At 39.8% G+C, this 21,062-nt stretch overlaps 1 protein-coding gene and 1 pseudogene across 3 annotated transcripts in view; both read right to left on the bottom strand.

The window, feature by feature from the left end:
* The window catches only part of ATG7 (autophagy related 7), a 269,209-nt gene that overhangs the window by 136,675 nt on the left and 111,472 nt on the right, over window positions 1–21,062 (bottom strand). For all 3 annotated transcript variants that reach the window (XM_071222289.1, XM_053929529.2, XM_071222290.1), the window contains one exon: window positions 19,089–19,169. In XM_071222289.1, the coding sequence (XP_071078390.1) occupies window positions 19,089–19,169 (81 nt within the window). The remainder of the gene's footprint in view (window positions 1–19,088; window positions 19,170–21,062) is intronic.
* On the bottom strand, window positions 3,996–12,276 carry LOC112301042 (putative N-acetylated-alpha-linked acidic dipeptidase pseudogene; annotated as a pseudogene).

Raw genomic sequence — 21,062 nt, 5'->3', positions numbered from 1 at the left:
TTTTTTTTTTTTAAATATCTTATTTATTTATTTTTAGACAGAAGGGAAGGGAGAGAGAAACATCAGTGTGTGGTTGCCTGTTACACGCCCCCCAATGGGGACCCAGGCATGTGCCCTGACTGGTTATTGAACCAGTGACCCTTTGGTTCACAGGTTGGCACTCAATCCACTGAGCCACACCAGCCAGTGCTCTGTTGTGTATAGTTTTAATCTTTGAAATTTGTTGAGACTTGCTTAATGATCAGTATATGGTAAATTCTTGTAAAATGTCACATATATTCATGAAAAGAACGTGTATTTCACAGTTGGTGCAGTGTGTCCACTAGAATATGTTTATTAACTATGTTAATCAAATTTTCAATAACCCTTACTAATTTTTTTGTATGCTTTTGAGAGATAATAGAAAATATATTGGTCTCTGCCCCTGTCCCTGGCAGAGAGATCCTAAAAAAACCCTTGTAATTTCCTAAGAACACTAGGAGCATCTCTTATTCTAACATTTGGTCCTTGATCCCAGTTCCTAACACAGGGCTTGTGAAAACCTTGGAATTCCTAAGTAATAGGAGTATCATCTGTTCTATGAAGCAACTCGGGGTGGCTCCTGGATATGGGCTGGTCACCAGAAAGATCAAGTTGTGATTAGAAGCCATTCTCTTGAGAAGGGCTGAAAATGAAGAAAATGATTGCTCATACCTACATGACAAAGCCTCCATAAAAATTCTAAAAGTACGAGATTTAAAGAGATTCTTGGTTGGTAAACACATGGAGATTCAAAGAATGTCACAGTTTGGAGAGGGCATGGAAATTCCATACCCTTCCCCATGCCATGCTCTATGCTTCTCTTCCATTTGGCTCTTCCTGAGTATATTCTTTTATATAATAAACTGGTGATCTAGTGAGTACAATGTTCCTCTGAGTTTTTTGAGCCACTCTTGCAAATTAATCAAACCTAAGGAAGGAGGGTGTCATGGGAACCTCTGATTTATAGCCAGTTGGTCAGAAGCACATGTGATAACCTGGGTTATGACTGGCATCTGTGTGGTGGGGCAGTATTGTAAGACTGAGCCCTTCCAGGGGTGTCAAACTCATTTTCACCAGGGGCCACATCAGCCTTGCAGTTGCTTTCAAAGGTCCGAATGCAATTTTAGGGCTGCATAAATGTAACTACTCCTTAATAGTTAAGCGAGAGCTCAGCTGTCACCATACAGACACAAGGCACCCAGTCAGATAAAACAAGGTGGAGGGCCGGATTTGGCTCGTGGGCCATGTGTTTGCCACCAGTGCCTTAACCTATGGGATCTGATGACATGTCTGGGTAGATATGACAAAATTGAGTTATATTGTAGGACACCCAGCTGGTATTACAGAGAATTGCTTGGGGTGGAGAAAAACACTATTGGTGACCAGAAGTAAAATGTTCTGCATGAGTAGTAAAGGAGATACACAGGAGCAAAACACAGTAGGGAAGAACTGGGTTTTTCCCTACATAGGAGGGAAAAAACCTGTTGTTTTTTCCCCCATTACAGCTCTTTCATCAATTACTGAGACAGATTTGTTAAAATTTTCCACTGTGGTTATGGATTGTCTATTTCTACTAATGATAGTTCTATAAAATTTTGTTTTGTATATATTTTGATGATGTTATTAGGTATATACAAAGTTAGAATTCTATCTTCCTGGTAGATTAAACCCTATCATTACAAGTTAACAGTAAGAGTTCCGGCCAAGATGGAAGTGTAGGTAGAAACCCTTCACTTCCTCACACAACCAAAAAGAGGATAACAACCAATCTAAAATCAATAAACAACCAGAAGCGCCAGAAAATCAAACTGTATGGAACTCCGACAACCAACGAATTAAAGAAAAAATCAACCAGAACAACCAGACTGGGAAGGCAGTGGACCACGCTGGCCAGCTCAGAAAAACTGAGGCAAGGTGGCAGATTGGGAGGGCAGGGCTGACTTAAGGGGAAACTGAGACTCAGAGTTGACTGTGGACTATGGTGGTTGCCGTGGTGGGAGAAACTCCCAGTCCCTTGGAAAGTGCACTAGAGACAAGCAGGCAAACTGCATTGTTCCCTCTCTGGCTCCTCCCCAACAGGCAGCGCTGCAGCGCAGCAAGGAGGGTTGCCCTGCCTGGATGCATACCTAAGGCTCTGCCCCCTTACAAGTTATCAGCTGCACCAAGATGAAGAAATATGGCCCAAATGAAAGAACAGAGCAAAACCTCAGGAAGAGAACTAAGCAATGAGGAGATAGCCAACCTATCAGATGGAAAATTTAAAGCCCTGGTAATCAAAATGCTCACAGATCTGATTGAGCTTGGTCGAAAAATGAAAAAACAAGTGAAAGATACCCAAAATGAAATAAAGCAAAGTATTCAGGGAACCAACAGTGACAGGAAGGAAACCAGGACTCAAAGCAATGATTTGGAACAAAAGGAAAAAAATAAACAACCAGAACAGAATGAAAGGAACAAGAATTCAAAAAAGTGAAGTAAGTCTTACAAACCTCTGGGACAACCTGAAATGTTCCAATATCGGAATTACAGGGGTGCCAGAAGGAGAAGAACAGCAGCAAGAAATTGAAAACTTGTTTGAACAAATAATGAAGGAAAACTTTCTCAATCTGGCAAAGGAAGTCCAGGAAGCTCAGAGAGTCCCAAAGAAGTTGGACCCAAAGAGGAACACACCAAGGCACATCATCATTAAGTTACCCAAGATTAAAGATAAAGACAGAATCCTAAAAGAAGCAAGAGAAAAGGAGAGTTACCTACAAAGGAGTTCCCCTAAGACTAGCAGCTAATTTCTCAGAAGAAGCCTTGCAGGCAAGAAGGGGCTGGAAAGAAGTATTTGAAGCCATGAAAGGCAAAGACCTACATCCAAGATTACTGTATCCAGCAAATCTTTCATTTAGAATGGAAGGGCAGATAAAGTGCTTCCCAGAAAAGGTCAAGTTAAAGGAGATCATCATCAAGCCCTTATTATATGAAATGCTAAAGGGACTTATCTAAGAAAAAGAAGATCAAAAATATGAACAGTAAAATGACAACAAACTCACAACAATTAACAAATGAACCTAAAAGAAAAGAACAACAACAAAAAGAAAAACTAAGCAAACAACTAGGACAGGAACAGAATCAGAGAAATGGACATCACATGGAGGGTTATCAGTGGGGAGGGGGAAGGGAGGAACGGGGGTGGGGGAGAAGAAGCATAATTAGTAGGCATAAAATAGATGAGGAGAGAGAAAAATGGTATAGGAAACAGAGGACTCAAATAACTTATATGTACAACCCATGGACATGAACTAAGGTGGGTGGGGTGGTGGGGGGAATGCTGGAGGGTTAGGGGAAGGGCGGAGGGGAGATAAAGGGGGAAAATTGGGAAAACTATAATAGCATAATAAATAAAAAATAATAACCTTTAACTGGAATATAATCAACAGAAGAAAAAAGCAAACAAAATATAACCAGAGACATTGAAGTTAAGAACAATCTAACAATAGCCAGGGGGGAGTGGGGAGGGGACAGTGGGGAGAGGGGATTACAGGAACTACTATAAAGGACACATGCACAAAATCAAGGGGGAAGGTGGAGGTGGGGGAGGGAGGGGGGTTGGGGTGGGGTGGAGGGATGGGGAGAAAAGGCACACAAAAGTAATTGAATAACAACAAAATTAAAAAACAAACAAACAAAAGAGTTCACTTGAATAAATAAATAAATAAATCCTCAACTGAGGGGGGAAGAAAGTTAACAGTAATACATAGTAATGCTTTTTGTCTTAAAGTCTATTTTGTCTGATATTAACATGGCTACACCAGCTGTCTTGTGATTAGTATTACACTGTACACATTTTACACTATATACATTTTTACATCTTTTTCTTTTCTCTTTTAAATATATACACACAACTTTATTTTTATCAGTTCACCCATCATGATTCTTTCTGAATGATATATCATAACAATTCAATATGGGCTCTCTAAAGAACCCTCTTAAGCTACTTCTCTCAGAATCCTTGCTGCAGCCTGCACTGTGAAGGCTGCAAGAAAAATCTGCCTTTCACTTCTCCCCAGGCCTTGGAAGGATGTGCCTTGCTTCTGATATCAAACAGAGCATTAGAGATTCCTTGGAACATTGTTGCGGCTGCTTGGAGCATACATGACATGCCTATAGAGAGGCCTGTGTGATAATCCTAAGTGATTAATAAAAGCTCATTCAGAAACATCAGTTGATCATTCACAATTCTCAATAATATTGGATTGCTTTTGTCCAAGTCTTGATACCTCTCCCTGAACTTAGAAACACTTTCTAAAAATTCTTCACTGCAGAAAAAAGTGAATCAAATGATATGCTGTGTGTGTTCATTTCTTGTGGATGTTTCATTGAAATATTATAAATTTTATCAGCGTAAACCTGACAGTCAAAATGGGAACTATGAAATTGACTCATTTGCATACCATCGGTCCTCAAACCTGGGCCACAGTGACTTGGTTCTCAAAAGCGGAATCATACAGCTTTCTGATTAATTCATGTGTTTCACAGACACTGTGATACAGTTGATAACTGCTGAATTTGTTTGTTGCTCAATTTTTAGTATACTGTGTTCTGTCTAAAACAATTCTATGTCTTTGGAAGAACATCTAAAAATCGTTACCGGATCCCAACTTGCTAATCTAAATTACCAGTTTATTGTAATAGGATATAGCCCAGAAACAGCCAGATGGAAGAGATGCACGAGGCAAGGTATGGGGAAGGGGCGCCACTCTCCCTGAATCTCCATGTGTTTGTTAGCCCAGAAGCTCCACATGTTTTTATGTTTAATTACTCTGTATCCATATACTTAAGATATATTGCTTGCATAATAAACATAATTTTTAAAAATCTAGTCTGATAATCTTTGTCTTTCGGCTACAACCTTTAGTCAACTTATGTTTAATGTAATTACTGATGTCGGTGGGTTTACGTCTACCACCACCCTTTGTGTTCCATATCTGTTTTACTCATTCTATGTTCCTTTTTTCTTCCTTAAAATTGTTTTCTCATTAGATTTTCCCCATCATTAGTTAGAAGTTACACATTTTCTCTATCTGTTTAATCTTAAGTCTATTATTTACAACACATACCCTTGACTATCATAGGTAAGTGTTAACACCTTTACCCTCTCCCAAGACAATGTGAACCTTCGAATAGACTACTTCCATTTACCACCTCCCAACTTATGTTACTTTTGTCCCATATTGTAAATCTTTCTACATTTAAAAAAACCCAATGTTGTACTGTCTTACACAGTCAATGTTCACTTAGAGTTACCCACATATTTACGTTTTTCTTTGCTTTTTATCTTTTTTTATGATACTGTAATTAAAAAATTATTTGCAGAAGTGATCTGAGGACTAGAATCATGATACCTTCCTCTAAGAAGCTTTCATTGCTTTTAACTGGCACCTATAGGCATTAGCAAAATAGTATCATCAACAAGTAAGCTTTAAGGTTTCTGGGCCACTCACACAATGTGGAACTGAGCTGCAGCCAATGCGAAAGTTGATTTACTTCCAGTTACCTTACTCCTAGGAGCAGCTCTTCAGGGAATTCCCAACTCAAAGTGGGAAATGGTTTACCTGGTTTTCCAGGCCTTACGACACCCTAACTACAATTTTTAAACTTGAAAGGACACCAGAGGTGACCTCAGGCTCTTAACTTTCTTGTCCTCATCAGCAAACACCCGTAAGACAAAAGTGGCGCCAGTGCTACTGTGCTCACTCCTCCGTGTCCACATTCTTTCCCAAATCTCGACTCAGTAATTCCCCGTAATTTATTAGTTCTTTTATGTTTAAGAAGACTGTTGAAAAATAACTTATCTAGTCCCTTTGGTTGATATCAGTAAGAGAGCTGGTTGAGTCATGTGGCTCACCACTAGTTAAAGTACTAATCTCCTAGCATTCTCTTATGTATTATATCCTTAGTATGCGGCTTTACCGTGCCAACACCTGCTCCCAGGTGAAAAAGTGCTACGGCATGCTTTAAAGAATCATGATCACTCTGCTTGATGGCAACTTATCCTTACAGTGCAGAGGAACTATAAGGGCAAGGGTTCAAGTCACAGTTCCTATAATTTACTCACTCTATGAATCCAGACAAAGATTAACTTGAAAAATTTGGTGGGAGAGATACTACTTCCATACATATCAGAAGTTCAGGTGAAAGAACACAAAAGAGCTTTACAAAGCCTACAAACTAACAAGAATTATAATTCTCTTCCCTCCTTTCTCTGCCCTATAGGTGAACCATTCATCCATGACTCTGGCTAATTCATCGTGACAGGCCAGTGGGCAGCTGACACTTGAGGTCATTCAGCAGTGGGTGGCAACATTACAGAAGACACAATGTTCCAAGGTCAAAGAAAGGGATACCTGTTGTTACAGCATCCATAATTTATTTTAAAATACTTCAGCATGATAGTGTGCAGACACACGAGATGCTCCACACACTCCCCCTTTACCTCCTAGGAGTAGCTAATTGGTATTTGAAGTACGCTACTCAGGAATGCACACCCCAGGTGTGATATATTCACATTTGAAAGACTAATTAGAAGCCCAGCCTCCAGAATCAGAGTGTATCAACCACAGATATCTAAATTTGTACTAGGGGATTCCCTAATGAATACAAAGAAGCAGAGAAATAATTTTTCTGATGAAAGTAATAGTGTTCAAGATGTATGGGTTGGCTGGAAATGTTGCACAGGGACCTCTAACCTTGTATATACATGTGGGCTGTAAGAATCTGGGAAACCGGGCAGACACTCTTTGGAGTGGCACTCTAGGCCTGAGGCTCTGGTCCTGGGGCTGGAGACTTACCAGAGGATTTCATCACCTGATCCAACTGAAAGGTCAGATGACATATCATGTAACAAGAATATGTCTGCATCTGTCTCTGCTGAACCTTTGATGTGAGAGGCACACGGGAAGGATGAGGGTTGGAGCTTTCCTCAGTCTATAAGAGCAGGTTGAATGACTAACTTGACTGCTTGCTAAAAAACGTTCACCTGTGTGGCAAAATTTGGTCTGAGACTTGATTTGTGACAGACCACTTGGTACCACGATAGCCTGTAATCATCAGAAGCTACCGATTTCTCCCAAAAATATCTGCGCGACTGGAAGCAATGAAGCTGGCTCAATTCGGTTTGCAACAATTGTGGTGCATCAAATTTCCCAAATGAAGCCTACTGGGACATAACCTCAAAGCAGCAATATCATGCTGATGAGGTACAAACTAGTCATCCTGGACCCTGCAACAGAAAGGCTATTTCTCTTTAGTGAGAAAACCACAGGAAACTATGGAGACAGCCTTGGGGTGTGGGTTTTGCTGCATCTGGGAGTCTGCCAAAAATACCATCATTCTGTTTCTTGGCCCCTGGAATGCAATGATACTCAATTATTTTGACCCAGTGATTTCCCCAAAACCAGCTGGACTTTGTACTCAACTCAAAATAATGCCATTTAAAGAGTATCTGTATTCAAAGGAATACATAGATGGGAGGCAAACTATCCTACCGCCTCAAGTAAATGCAAAACAGAGATATTTGCATTTTCAAAGCAGCAGTTTCTTGGATTCTTAGCAGCTGCATGTCCCTATCCTCCAAATGTTTTAACAAGTGTATTTGAGCTGAAAATTAACCAAAATGGGAAAGTGAGCTGTTTGTCAAAAACAATATCTTAAAGAAAAAATATGAAACACTTATCTCCCACCCCTGCCTATGTATCGGAGGCACCAAGAAGTTGCTCTAGCCCACGTGATTTTCCTGGTGACACAGTCTAAAGACGTTACTATAAGAAATACATTCTCAAACCAAAGGGTTGCTGGTTTGATTCCCAGTCAGGGCACATGCCTGGGTCGTAGGCCAGGTCCCCAGTAGGGGGCACGTGAGAGGCAACCACACACTGATGTTTCTCTGCCTCTTTTTTTCCCTCCCTTCCTCTCCCTCTAAAAATAAATAAAATCTTAAAGAAAAGAAAAGAAAAAGAAACACATTCTTCTAGGTGTCAGGATTACCCTTAAAAAAAAAAAAAGTCCTACAAAGAAAGTTACCAAATGGTTCACTAAGGAGCTTAACCAATCAGTTTTCAAAACTGCTAAAAATCTAAAGTGGAATCTTTCCCCCCTCTCCCCACCAAAGACTACGTTGAAATTCTGAAGTGTGAACTAATCCTGTTACATCACTGTCTGAGAGATGTTTGATAGGGTAGATAATTGAACTGGGAGTTGGAAATCCTGGACCTTCAGGTCATTTCTCTGAGCCTGTAGATCTCCCCACCCGACAGACTGGGAAGCCCTTTTGTCAGCGGCTTCTCCGGAGGTTTGAGTGGGACAATGAAAACATCCATAACATGATGCTAAAGGAAGAGAGAAATGCTGCAGCACTTGGACGGATTAAGCCAAGGCAGCTGGTGCTTCCTGCTCCTGTTCCACTGGCCTCCAACCCATTTATAGCAACAGCAAGAAAAAGCAAGGCTGGAATGGCTTCTGAGAAGCAGGTTGGGACAGGGACAAGAGCCACTGCAGTGACAGGCAGCAGGCCTGGTGCTATCACAGAACTGCCATCCTGGGCCTCTTATGTCCCTGCCTCTAAGAGCACAGAGGACTTCAGAATTCAGAGGGAACACAGCCAAGCGGTCATTCCCAAAGTTTATGTCAGCTCATCTCTCAAGTTGAGGGTCTGACTTGAGTCACAGATACTTCAGGAAATGAGAGGATTCACCCCCTCCCCCAGTGCACACTACTAGGAACATTAAACCTCAACTTCATCTTGGATAATAATGAAACCCCTACGTGAAGAGCCTACTTGAAAAGAAAAGGGAAAAGTAAAGAAAAAGACAAAGAATCTAATAACCTGCAAATTAATATTTGCTCACCTATTGAGACCATGCCCTTTTAAAAGAATTGCTTATCGTTTTTTGTTCCCCTCCCTTTTTGTCAGCTTCTAAAGGTTTAAAGGCTTTATCACTGCAAATTACAGAGCATTATGAAAGGCAATGGGAATGGCATCTGACCTCTGCTCGTACAAAGGAGCAATCAGAAAGATCTACGGTGTGCCTTCTACATGACACTCAGCATAGCAGCTCTCCTTTAATCTTCATCCCCACTAAAATGGTAGGTTACCTATTTTCCACCAAAGGAAACTGAATCTCAGAAAGTCTGAGATTCCTGTTCCGGGTCACACAGTTAGCAGACACCATTCTCTCGAAGCCAGTGCTCACGTCTACGGCAAGGACCATATCCAAAGGGCGTTCTCTCTCTGCCAGCTCTGAGTGAGAAGGTTAGTGTGCTTGCAGTTCCCTCGAACTGCCGCTCTCACTTATTCAGACTCACGAGCTATCTTAAGCTCTTGCAGTTCTTTATAAAATTTTAATTTTTTTCTTGCTCTTTCCCTTTATTCATGACACATAGCTTCAAATTACTTTAGGCTTTTTCCAAAAAATCGAACTCACCCTCACAGGTCAAGAATTCACCACTGTTGAGGTTATTAGGAGGAAAATATTGTGAGATCTGAAGCAATTTCCCAAGAAGAACTGTCGACTGTTTTCAGCACAGCAGAACTGAAACACACACAGCGCCTCCCCCAGGGAACACTGCGAAAGGGCCCATTTCTTGGGACTTGCGGTCCCTGTGCAGGGAGAGTAAGAGGGCGGTGTAGGTCTCATTTTTCAGGTGTAAGTGCCTATTGGAATATTCTCAGTAACAGGAAGCAGTGAGTGATTAGGCAAAGAACAGCAGATGTGAAGTAACTCTTACTCCTCTAGTATAGCCAAGTGACGTGGTGTGTTTTGTTTTCTTTCTTACGTACGTTATTCTACTCGTAAGTCATTTTGCATTCATTTATTTTTTAGAATCTGCTTGCACTGTGATTGGAGTCGAGTCTGTCAGGTCAAATGGAACCAACAGAAGATCTGGATAGGCACGCAGTAGCAGTCCTAGGGTGGTTTTTAGTCAGGCTTGCTTCTTTAAGAAACAGCAACACTGTGCTCATGTTCCACACCTGGGATACGAGAGAGGTATTAATGCATCGATTCATAACTGCTACTTGCCTCGATCCTCACTTTGGTTACCATCTCCCTTCAAGGTCCTTCATGAAAGAGTTGACAACATAAAAGGAAAGACAAATGTGAAGTACAACTGAGAACTGGGAGAAACCCAAATTTGCTCTCCTGCCTTTACAAATAACACAAATATATTTTTGCATGGATTTCTTTCCCAAGTTGGAGTGTTGATAAAGATCTTAAAAATATCAAAATGGCCCAGTGAATCCAGAGTCCACTACAAAGCCACCTAAACCATTTAGAATGATGATGACAGGTAAGTTCCGACTACAGGCCTTGTGCCTACTCAGCATACCCTTGGAAGCAGTGCTCACGGAAGAATGGGCAGTTATCCCAGTGATGCTGCATTCCTCAAGGCCTGTTAAGCACACGCTCACATAGGGTCGAGATGGTTCCTCTAATTTGCAAAACTTGCTGTATCTGTTCCCCTACAACTGTTCATATTTAGCATACTTCCAGCCATTTTAGGCTACAGAAGAGGTATTTTCCAATTTTAGTCAGATGGCTATAAATTCAAGACATTAAATTCAAGACGAAACATGTAGTCTTCTCATTAAGAAAAAAAACTTGAACAAAACTTTTATGACAAAAGACTTTCTAAAAACTAGGGAAGGCCAGGCATTCTAGAATTTATCACTATCATCACATAAAATGTTATATAAACAAGTTAGAAGGACAGTAACTTCAGGAATAGGATGTTCTCAAACAGTTCTTTCACATATTCTCCAGCAAAAAAAGACTGTTACGAGTACTTTTAGAAATACCTGGACATGACATAGAAAGGCCCTTTAGAAAAAAAATAACATGGTGAGACACTTAAAAAGTCCTGCAGGAGAGCAAGCAAAACCTTTCAAAGAACTCATTGCCAAAATGTGTCCTTTCGTAAAATGCTAAATCATCCTTGATGAACCCCAAAGGCTCCCTGTTTTAGTATACTCTGGAAATGATCTTCCAACACAATAACAAATCATCAAAAGCATCAACTAAAGCAACTGAGATAGTAAGAGCTGGAAAGAAGCTCAGCTGAATAAATACTCAGAACACTGAAATTTAGCATTCAATAACAGCTACCATTTATGGCTTAATGATAAATTATACCTCCATACTATTAAGCAAAGAGTGCTCTGCTTACTGAGTCTTAGCGACCTACCAGACTGTGAGTTCCTGGAGGGTGCAAGCTATCTTCCTTTTTTCCCCTCCAGTTGTTCATTTATTTATCTCCCAAATCATTCATTCTTTTTTCTCACCATTCAAACATACTTAATCAGTTCCTACCACTTGCAAGGAATTAGTACCTCTTCTAAGCTAGGAACTTTTCTTGAGTGAAGATGTTTAAATAATTTGATATGTTTGAATTGTATAATCATGCAATATAACTTTATTATCTTGTGCAGGAGGTTATCATCAAAAATGTCAGAGGCTGCCCTGTTCACCCTTGTAACATCCAAAAACATATCATAAAATAGGAGCTCCAATGTTTGTTGAACTGGGCTGCTATGACAATAGTGATTAAAATAAACTCTTATAAATATGTATTTTGGTGTTTTAAGCATTCAACGTAAATAGTCATATATTGGATACAACCCATGTATATATAAGCATGGACATCTATGAAAAGTTTCTCAATTCAAGCTGATGGCTCCCTTATTTCAAAAATCTAGCAGTTACTGCCATGTTCCTTTCCCCCCACTTTCCAAAAGGTATTAATGGTAGAGAGAGAAGGGAAGAAGATGAATGTATTATGTAAATAAAAAGGAAAAGAGGAGCATGAACGCATGATAGTTGGAGCTCTTTGCCCATCAGGAGGCAAATCAATGCACTGCCAGAGGAGGGAGAAGTAACTCTTAGAACTCTGAGCAAAGTCAGTCTCTTTCCCTGTTCCTCCGTGGGATGCAGTTGGGCTTAAAAAAGTGAAATAGCTGATCAAGAAATTCTACAACAACCTCAGAATCATAAAACAAAATCTAGTGGTAGATCAGCTCCTGCACCTGCCTTTACTATAACTGAGAAAAACGAGTCCTCCTAGAGAGCTGGTGACATTCCAAAGCCATACAGGAGAGGTCACGGTGGCGGTGGGGCTGGCTGCAACGCTTCTCCCGTGTCTCATCCAGGAGAGCGTGGAAATGGCACCGAAGAAAAACTCACAGAACAAGGGTGCTCCACTAGGACCCACAGGCATGTTTCAGGGACTTCATGCAGCTACTGAAATTGTCTGCAAAACTGTCTGGCTTTGCATATTTCAGCAGAGCAGGGTCTACTGCTTCCATCAGCCTAAACAAGGCTCGTGACTCAAAAGTGTTAAGAACCCCTATGTCAAGGGATGGGTGTGGGGGGAAGGTTTAAAGTGAATGAGAATAATTCCAAACTAAAAGGAACCCATATTTTCAATAATCTGAAGACTACGCTTGGGCCTGGCAGCCAGTAGAACCATGGAAGAGCACACAGTCCTAATCTTTCTGGTCTGGATGGTGAAAAGGATCCCGTGAGAAAAAGGTGTTTAGGCAAGCTGGTGTGTCTTTGTGACCACAGGTGATAGGGAGCAGTGTAAGCAGCACAAGCTTTAACTACTGATTGGTTGGTCTCAGAAGACCACAGGTCAGAAGTAATAAGCAAGGCTGAGTTCTCTGGAATCATGGAAAAGGTTTTGGCAGTAGTTGTCATGAGTTTTGATGTAAGTTTTCTGCTGCCTTTCAAACCCAGGGCGCCTTGACCTTCAATCAGGACTTGCACCGTACCTGTTTGTGAACAAACAGCCCAGAAAGGGTTCCAAAGACCCCAGGAGACGAAATGTGATCACAGGGGTCTTTGTTTTCTTCTAATTTCTGATGTCAACATCAGTCCCAAGAGTGGGCAAAGGCCTTGGTACTTGGTCACAGGGAACAGGAGACACGTCAGCCATTGCAATTTCCCTGGGAAACAGAAAATATTTTCCCCACTCTATGGATGAGGAAATTGAAGCAAAGGGAGAAATGTCCAAGGTTTTTCAAGGAGGTGAAGAGCCAAGAGCTCTGAGGTTAGAGCTTGTAACTAAATACTCCACACTGGCTCTGGCTAGATATTCCATCTCCTTTTGGGAAACAAGCAGTTCTGGAGATTGGAGAAACACTAGTTGCTAAGGATAAGATGTGGGATACAGTTTACACCATACGACCGTACATATGGAATCCATCACACATTGAAACAGAAGACTGGAGGCCTCACTGGGTAAAGGAGATAGGGAAAGGGAACCTGGAGGTTACTCATCATTTTCCAAATCAGAGATTTATGTCCCTTTTGGAAAGGAGAAGGAAAACCTGTCTGCAGTCTAGTTTTGAGTAATATTTGCCACTGAGAAGTTTTATGCAAAAATTCCTGGCACAGGCTTTGGAGAGCTCTTCCGATTGGGCTCTGGCCAGTCCTTGTAAACGACTGAGATTTAAAACCCTATCATATCAGCGGAGCAGGGAGTATCCTTGATGCAGCACCATAAATCCCTCTCGCTAAAGCTAATGTCAAACTTACAATAGGAATGTTCAGAGAGAAAAATGATCCACATGTACCTATATCCACATAGATTTTTTTCTAAGTCCAAAAGGGTAGAGATTAACAGTTAATGGTGATCTGGCTGGTTGGAATGTGATTATCCTTAATATCCTTTTTTATCCTTAAATATATTTTCTGCTATTTTAATCATTAAAATGGACTGCTATGGAATAACAAACAAAATGAAATTAAGAAAATATAAAGGCTAGTAACTTTGAGCGTCAATAAAGAGCCAGAGCTTATCTCATCCAACTGACTCATTTAACGAAAGAAGAAATGGAGGCGGAGAGAGGGGGGAGCACCTTGCTCGTGGCCACTGGGCCGGCCAGTGAGGGAGGAGAGCCAGGACCCTGGAAATCCCCGGACCAGCTTCCTGGCCTCCACACCACCCTGCTGCAGCTGCTGGGTTCCGAAGGCTAGGAAACCCCCTAAGGTAAGGAGTTTTATGTGGAATTATAAAATTCAAAACAGCAGTCTCAAGTGTTAGACAAAGTACACCAGCTTCCAAATCAAGAATAGCTGAAGTTGAAGTGGCACTCACAAAGACAAGAGGACAATTTATAGGGAATTAGGTGTCTCAGGCTGTCACAACCGCTATACTGAACAACTTCATACATGTGCCATGTTTTCTTGCCTCTGGTTATTATTCATGCAATTCCCCCAGCCTAGAATGCCTTCCTCTTGTCCTCTTTCCCATGTGTTTCTAGAAATTCCTACTCACCCTTGAATATCGACTCAGATATTACTCTCTGCAAGGCCTTCACTGGTCTTTTCCACTTATAAATTAGTACTAGGACACCAAAACAAGAGGAGGTACCTTGACTGTGGAGCATATGGCAATATAAGGGAAATCATCACTGGTTTATATGCCTGTCTCACCCTCTAGATAGTGTTCCTTAGGGGCAGTGACTATTTTAACCATCTTTGTATCTTTGGCACCCAGCAGGGACTCAAATGTCAGTAGAATAAATGAACGCCTGCTAATGGACAAACAGGAAGATTTAAGCTTTTCCTTGCAAATCTATGATTTGCCTTTCTAGCTTCAAAATAGTACATTTGCAAAACTCTTAGGCAATAGGTTGCTTTGGGACAATCTTAAAGTTTAAATAGCCAAGTTTAATACTGACATTTTGTGCTTTTTAATTTACAAAGAAATTATGACAGAAAAAAGGTAGGATTATATAATATCAAAAGATAAATGGATAGGCTGGCTAGGACAAAGGCAAAAATAAAGTATAATTTACCAAATGATGATACCAGCTAACATCTACGATTCCTACACCACCCTCTCTACCAGTCCTCAAGACGCAAACACAGATGCACACAAAAAGTTAATAAGACACTTTGAGAAGTTTAATCATAAGCCATCAACAAACAGAAGAGCCCACTGCATAGCACACACCACAGTGAGTCTCTCGTTAGGGTTGCCAATCGTTAATCAAAATCTCAAGATTAGGTTTCTGGGCACATCCTACTACATCTGTGAAGCAGACAGGTCCCAGATTGAATGCAAACCAGGTTTGGGGCATGCTTCTTCATAATAGGCCATTCCTGCAACGTCATAAAAGTTGTGTGTGATAGAACTATGCAACAGGGGCAAGAATACCCTGCATGCAGTCTCTTTACGCAGAGCCCCGCTCTTGACTGCATATCTGAGAAAAGTTTCTAGTCAACTTCTGGGTTCCAGAAACAAGGCCATCGTAACATAAAACACTAGAAGGTGCCTGGCTTTCTCCTTATAGGGATAGAAAATGGTCACAAAAATCAACACACTGCCTCCCTCCCCCAGGACTGGCTGGAAGGGGAACAAGGGGACCTTCTGGAGTAATGAAAATGTTCTATGTCTTGGTTGAAATGTACATTACATGGGTGTTGATACATTTGTCAAAACTTATAGGATTCTCTTAAGAATCATCTATTTCACTGTGTACAAATTTTACCTGAGGAAAAAAAGAACCATGCACAATTAAACTCTAGTTAGTAGGTTTACTTTCTGCAGTAGTATGGGCTAGCAATTTTGAAGCTACTTTCTGTGTAATCTAGACTTGAGCAAGTGAATAAATATATCCAGGGTAATGGGATCCAGGCTTCTCACTGTTGGGGAAGTCAGTTACAAATATAGAAAGGAGGATAGTGATGTTAATCACTAAAGGGGTTAAAGTACATCATGTGCCTCCTGACAGAAGGATGCGCCATCACTTCTCTGGTATTCCTAACAAAAATTCAGAACTTGAACCTGATCATAAGGAAACAGTAGGCAAATCCAAATCAAGGCAAATTCTACAAAAATAACTGGCAAAATATCAGAATGTTAAGTTAATAAAGACAAAGAGAGGCTAAGGAACGTTTCTAGACTGAGGGAAGCAAAAGAGACATGACAATTAAATGCAATAATTTGATGTTGAATTGGATCCTGGTCTGGAAGGGGAAAAAAAAAACCCACCCTATAAAGTGCACTACTGGTACAAATACCAACATTTGAAATATAGACTGTGGATGAGGTAACAGTGTTGTATAAACATTAAATTTCCTGAATTTGGTCATTGTATTGTGTTTAGGTTAAGAGAACATCCTTGTTCTTATTCTTAGGAAATACACTGAAGTATTTAGTTATAAAAGACTACAATGTCTCCAACTTCATCTCAAAGTTTTAAGAGAAACAGAAAGGGGAGTGGAAGAGCAGGGAGGGAAAGTAGCTTCTAGGCACAAATGGGGCAAAATATAAACAACTGCTGAATCTGGGTAAAGGGTATACAGGAATTCCTTGTACTATTCTTGAAACTTAAAATTATATCAAAATAGGAAATTACCAAAAAATACCCTAACTTCCCCCCGAAAATATTTAGGTGAAAGGCTAACAACAACAAACTAACTCAATGTATTATGAGAAACTTTCAAGAATATTGGTTTCAAAATGGTACTTTTCCCTAATTCCACAAAACTCTAGTTGGTTCTAAATCCCTTTTTAGAAATTAAAAACAAACAAACAAACAAAACCTCATGTACCTTCCAATAGGGTTTATTGAAATCCCAGTGGCACATACTACCATTTTAGAAAGCCCTGCAAGGTAATCAACAGAAGTTGGAATGAAAGTAACTGCTCACCATGCCCCTCCCTCCAGATTCTTCAACAACTTTCCAGTGAGATAGAACTGTTCACCTGGCTACATGCCAAGCTCAAATCAAACAGGGTGAGAATGATATGTGTGTAGATGATTCAGCCTTCTCTGCCACAGAAGCAGAGAACTGTATTCTTCCCCATCTCAGGCCTTATAAAAAGTCTAAATATTATTTTTATACATGTGAGCAAGAGCATTATTACTCAGTTAAACTTATTCTACCCCCACCCCAATGTTTCTGTCTGCATCTGTGGTTCAATCAAGACAAGAATGGCCTCAGTTCTATTTTTTTTTTTTTAATAGTGAAAACTACCAAGGGAAAAAATTACTTCATAGATGGCAAAGGAGAATTTTTCAAAAGTCATTTTTAGCCCAAAGAATCTTTTTAAAACAGTAACAACTATGATATGACTCAGTATAAAAACTATTATGCTAAGTATGCATTAAGAAAAATTCATATGCACAGAGATGAAAATGTAATTGGATTTGTCATTTCACAGTATTAATGTTGGGTTTGCAGATAATAGAGAATGACATTCTCCTAAGTGAATAAAGAAGTTAGCCAAGTAAGTAAACGCTGTGTTTCTACTGTAAGGAAATACGTGTACCAATGAAGCAACCTTTCCAGCACAAAAGAAATTTAATACGCTGACCACATGAAAAGTGATTACTATGGGAAGAGCACAGCTGTTAAAATCCAAGTCAGTTTGTATTAAATCGGCCAGCTTGTTTATGTAAAGCAGGACTCTCAGAATGACCACCAAGAGAAAATAATTTTGCTAACAAAAAAGTGGTATATATATTAAATGTAATGCTTACAATAAGTGTGAAAACAAAATGCAAAGCTATTCTCTTTCAAAAAATACAATATAAGGGACCTCAGTTAACGGGTATGCTTGTGATTCTTTTATAAACAGGATCTCAAGGGCTAATTTAATTAGAACGAGAACACGAAAGCATGAGTGTTTGCGTTTCATTTAGGGAGCCCAATTACTCTTACTTCATTGACTAGCCAGAGCTACATAAAGCCATAGAAAAACTGGCACCTGCGCCAAACGATTTCAGTAGGAGAATTACTACTACTGCCAAGTTATTTTGAGATCAATTAGCTCAGCCATTCAAAGAAAAAAAAAATGGGCTCCACTCAAAAGCATATAACCCTAAACCTTGCATTTCTGAACACAGAAGTGCACACAGACATCCTTGAAACCTTGACCCGAGCAGATCTAAGATACCTTTAAAGAAACTACAGGAAAAAATGTGCTCATGAATAACTACTGCCAAATGGTATGTTTCAAATTTCAACATAGACACTTGATAAAGCAGGAGCTTAGTTTACTTTTGAAGTAAAAAAAAAAAATTCCTCTAAATTTTTGATCACATAATATTAACCAAATTTACCAACCTTGTTGTCAGTCTGAATTAACTTTTTAGAGAAACCGGTCAGGATTATACTTCTCATAAGATATGACCCAAGTGAAGTTTTCAAAGAAAGCTTGTCAAGACAGAGCAGAGAAAATCTCCCTAGAATTTAAGCCCTTGCATACTGCCAGATGTAGGCTACACAGCAAAGAGGTCTCGAATTATAAGTGAGAAGCCAGAGCTTCAGATTAATGACCACAACACTATTTTGCATAATCCTTGAACATTAAAGTTTTATCAAGAATCATGAGTTTTGAAAGCTCAGGTTAAATCACTGGGGGTTAAGAGGCTTAAAGAGACACCAAAAAGGAAATTCACTATAACATGCAGCAAACAATGTAAAAATAACTCAGACTATCTCAAAGCCTATTAATGAGATGCCATTACTGTAGTTCTGAGATATATTATTCGTACCCCATTACAATGGAGGACATACCAGATCTATTTTTAGAGCCTCTGGAAAGATCAAAGCCGAACAGGCCCTTTTATTGGCTCCCCCTCCAGGCTCCCAACCTCCGTTTACTTCTCTCTGTCATTATATAGCTCTCCAAAAGGCACACCACCAAGACTGCCTGGCATTCCCCAATCTCTGAGTAACACTTAAAAGCTGCTCTCTGATGGTCTATGAGAGGGAGGAACTGTCTGGGAAAGAACAAAGACCAGTAAAACTCAAGCCAAAATTACCAGATGCAAGTATTGATACAAAACTAAAACATCTAATTCAGTCTCTCTGTACACTGTAAATCAAACTGTCTCAGGCTGGTTACTCTATGAGAATGAATACAGATAAATGAAAACAAAGCCCTTCCTGGTTTTTTAGACACCCCCCCTTCCCCCCAAAAACCCTCAGTTGGTTTTAATGCCTCTGACTAGTAAGGCTGATGGGCTTATTTTAAAAGACAAGTCCCTAAAATTCAGAATGACTTACTTTGGAAGAACAAGCTGTACATTTGTCAAATGCCAGGCTGACAGGAAGGACATTATCAAACCGTGACAGAAATCCTCGGATCTAAAAACAAACAAAACGAAATAATTCACATCAATCTCAGAATGATGACACCTGTAAAATAATTGTGTGGTTTCAGACAAGAAGCTGGAAACAATTAATATGATGGTCTTGACACAGATTACTAGCAAAAACGAAGTTCAGCATGAATATTTTCCCTTGTACTATGTAATCAGTGTGAGGAAGAACTATATTAGGTCATTTATCCCACTAGGAGCCAGGGCCTACAAGCTCCTCACATATTTGAGATCTAAAACCATAAGTGACTCCAAAATACAAAAAGAAAGCTATAAAATCTTAAATATCATTTTAATAAATGTCTTAACAAATGTATCAGGTCAATTAGTTTATAATGACAACTCTCATGTACAAGTTATAGTAAATAAATGAGATGTGTGTATTTCTAGGATGCGATATTGGGTAAGGTCCCACAAGGTAAGAAGGCCTGGGGACTACAGAAGGCCAACACCACCCTAAATATATATCCAATTATTTGCTTGACTTGGAGCAGATAGGGATAAAAATGCAAAATGTCACCACATTTATGGGGAAACAGCGCCACCTTGAGCATAAACTTCTGGACTACACCCAATTTCCATTTACTGAGTATCAGCTGTAACCAGGTTTCACAAACTATGGTTTAACTAATTTATTCAGAAAATTGTATCTCTGGAAATACACTTACCCAAAAGGGGGAGTTTTAAATTGTTGTATATATCATTAAAATATTACTACCAAAATATGAATGGCAAACTCTGTAAAGTCTCCACAGGACTCAATGTTTATAGTAAGTCAGACATCATGTCTTCTCATGAGTTAATTTATTTGATCTTCCCAACTACCTCGTCTTATGTTGATAAAACTCAAGCTCAGAAAAATGAAGCAACTTAGGTCAGGAGAACAAAGTGACAGAGCTAAGATTCAAAAGTGGCCCTCCTGACTCCAAACCTCCCTCCTTGTTTCTGTCCCTCATTGCCTCCTTCCTTTTATCTCAGGATATCACAGCATTTGTCTTCAATATTAGGTCTCAACACAAACTTAATATTCTCACTTGAATACAGCAAAAGAACCAACCCACCTAGTGTTGCCCTTAGCCACCCTACCAACACTCCCCACAAACCAAAAACAAACAAACAAACAAACAAACAAAGCCTAATTTTCTAAAGAAACAGACTTCCTTCTGAGTTTGGGTAACTCCATCTGTATACCCACTCTGCAGCTAACAGTCTGTCTGCTTGTGCATACCGGAAAAATCTAACCTGGACAAAAATGCCTGCGGCCATCTCTTAAATGTCCTTATGAATAGAACAAACAAACAAACAAAAATGTCCTTATCATTGTAATCCAAGATCAAAAGTGTTTGCTAGAAACTATAAATTAGATAGTTGGGATAATTTAGATAACCTCACTTTGAACCTCTGAAATATGACAATCTTTCTGTTCCCTATGTCTCAGGAATGTGACGACCACTTAAGAATGCAGTGCTTGAGGCACCTTCTGGGTCTTAAGTTTGCTGTCCAGGACATCAAAACAGAGGACAACAGACTGAAGGAGAAGACTTTCATGGTAAGCGCAAATGAGAATGTTGAGATCCTCGTGAGATCTGGAAGTTACAGGCTTGAAAGAATTTTCATCTAAAATAAAATTTGCCTATAAAAAAGTTTATCATTAGTAGCATATTTTCCATTAAAATGCTCACTGACGCCACCTGTATATTAATGCTTAATGAGAAGATTTCTTCATTTTCTTTCCTTCATATAGCTGCCATCAAGCTTTCTTTATGTTGTACAAAAAAGTACTGGTAATTTTCTCTGCTAAACTGTCTCATGATTGGAGGTAGGGAGGGAAAGCAGAAGGGAAGGGAGACAAAAGACCCAGTGAGGAACAAAAGGGAGG

Source organism: Desmodus rotundus, chromosome 8 (assembly GCF_022682495.2).
Source record: "Desmodus rotundus isolate HL8 chromosome 8, HLdesRot8A.1, whole genome shotgun sequence".
Taxonomy (NCBI): domain Eukaryota; kingdom Metazoa; phylum Chordata; class Mammalia; order Chiroptera; family Phyllostomidae; genus Desmodus; species Desmodus rotundus.
The sequence above is the reverse complement of the archived record's forward strand: the minus strand, read 5'-3'. Positions and strand labels throughout refer to the sequence as shown.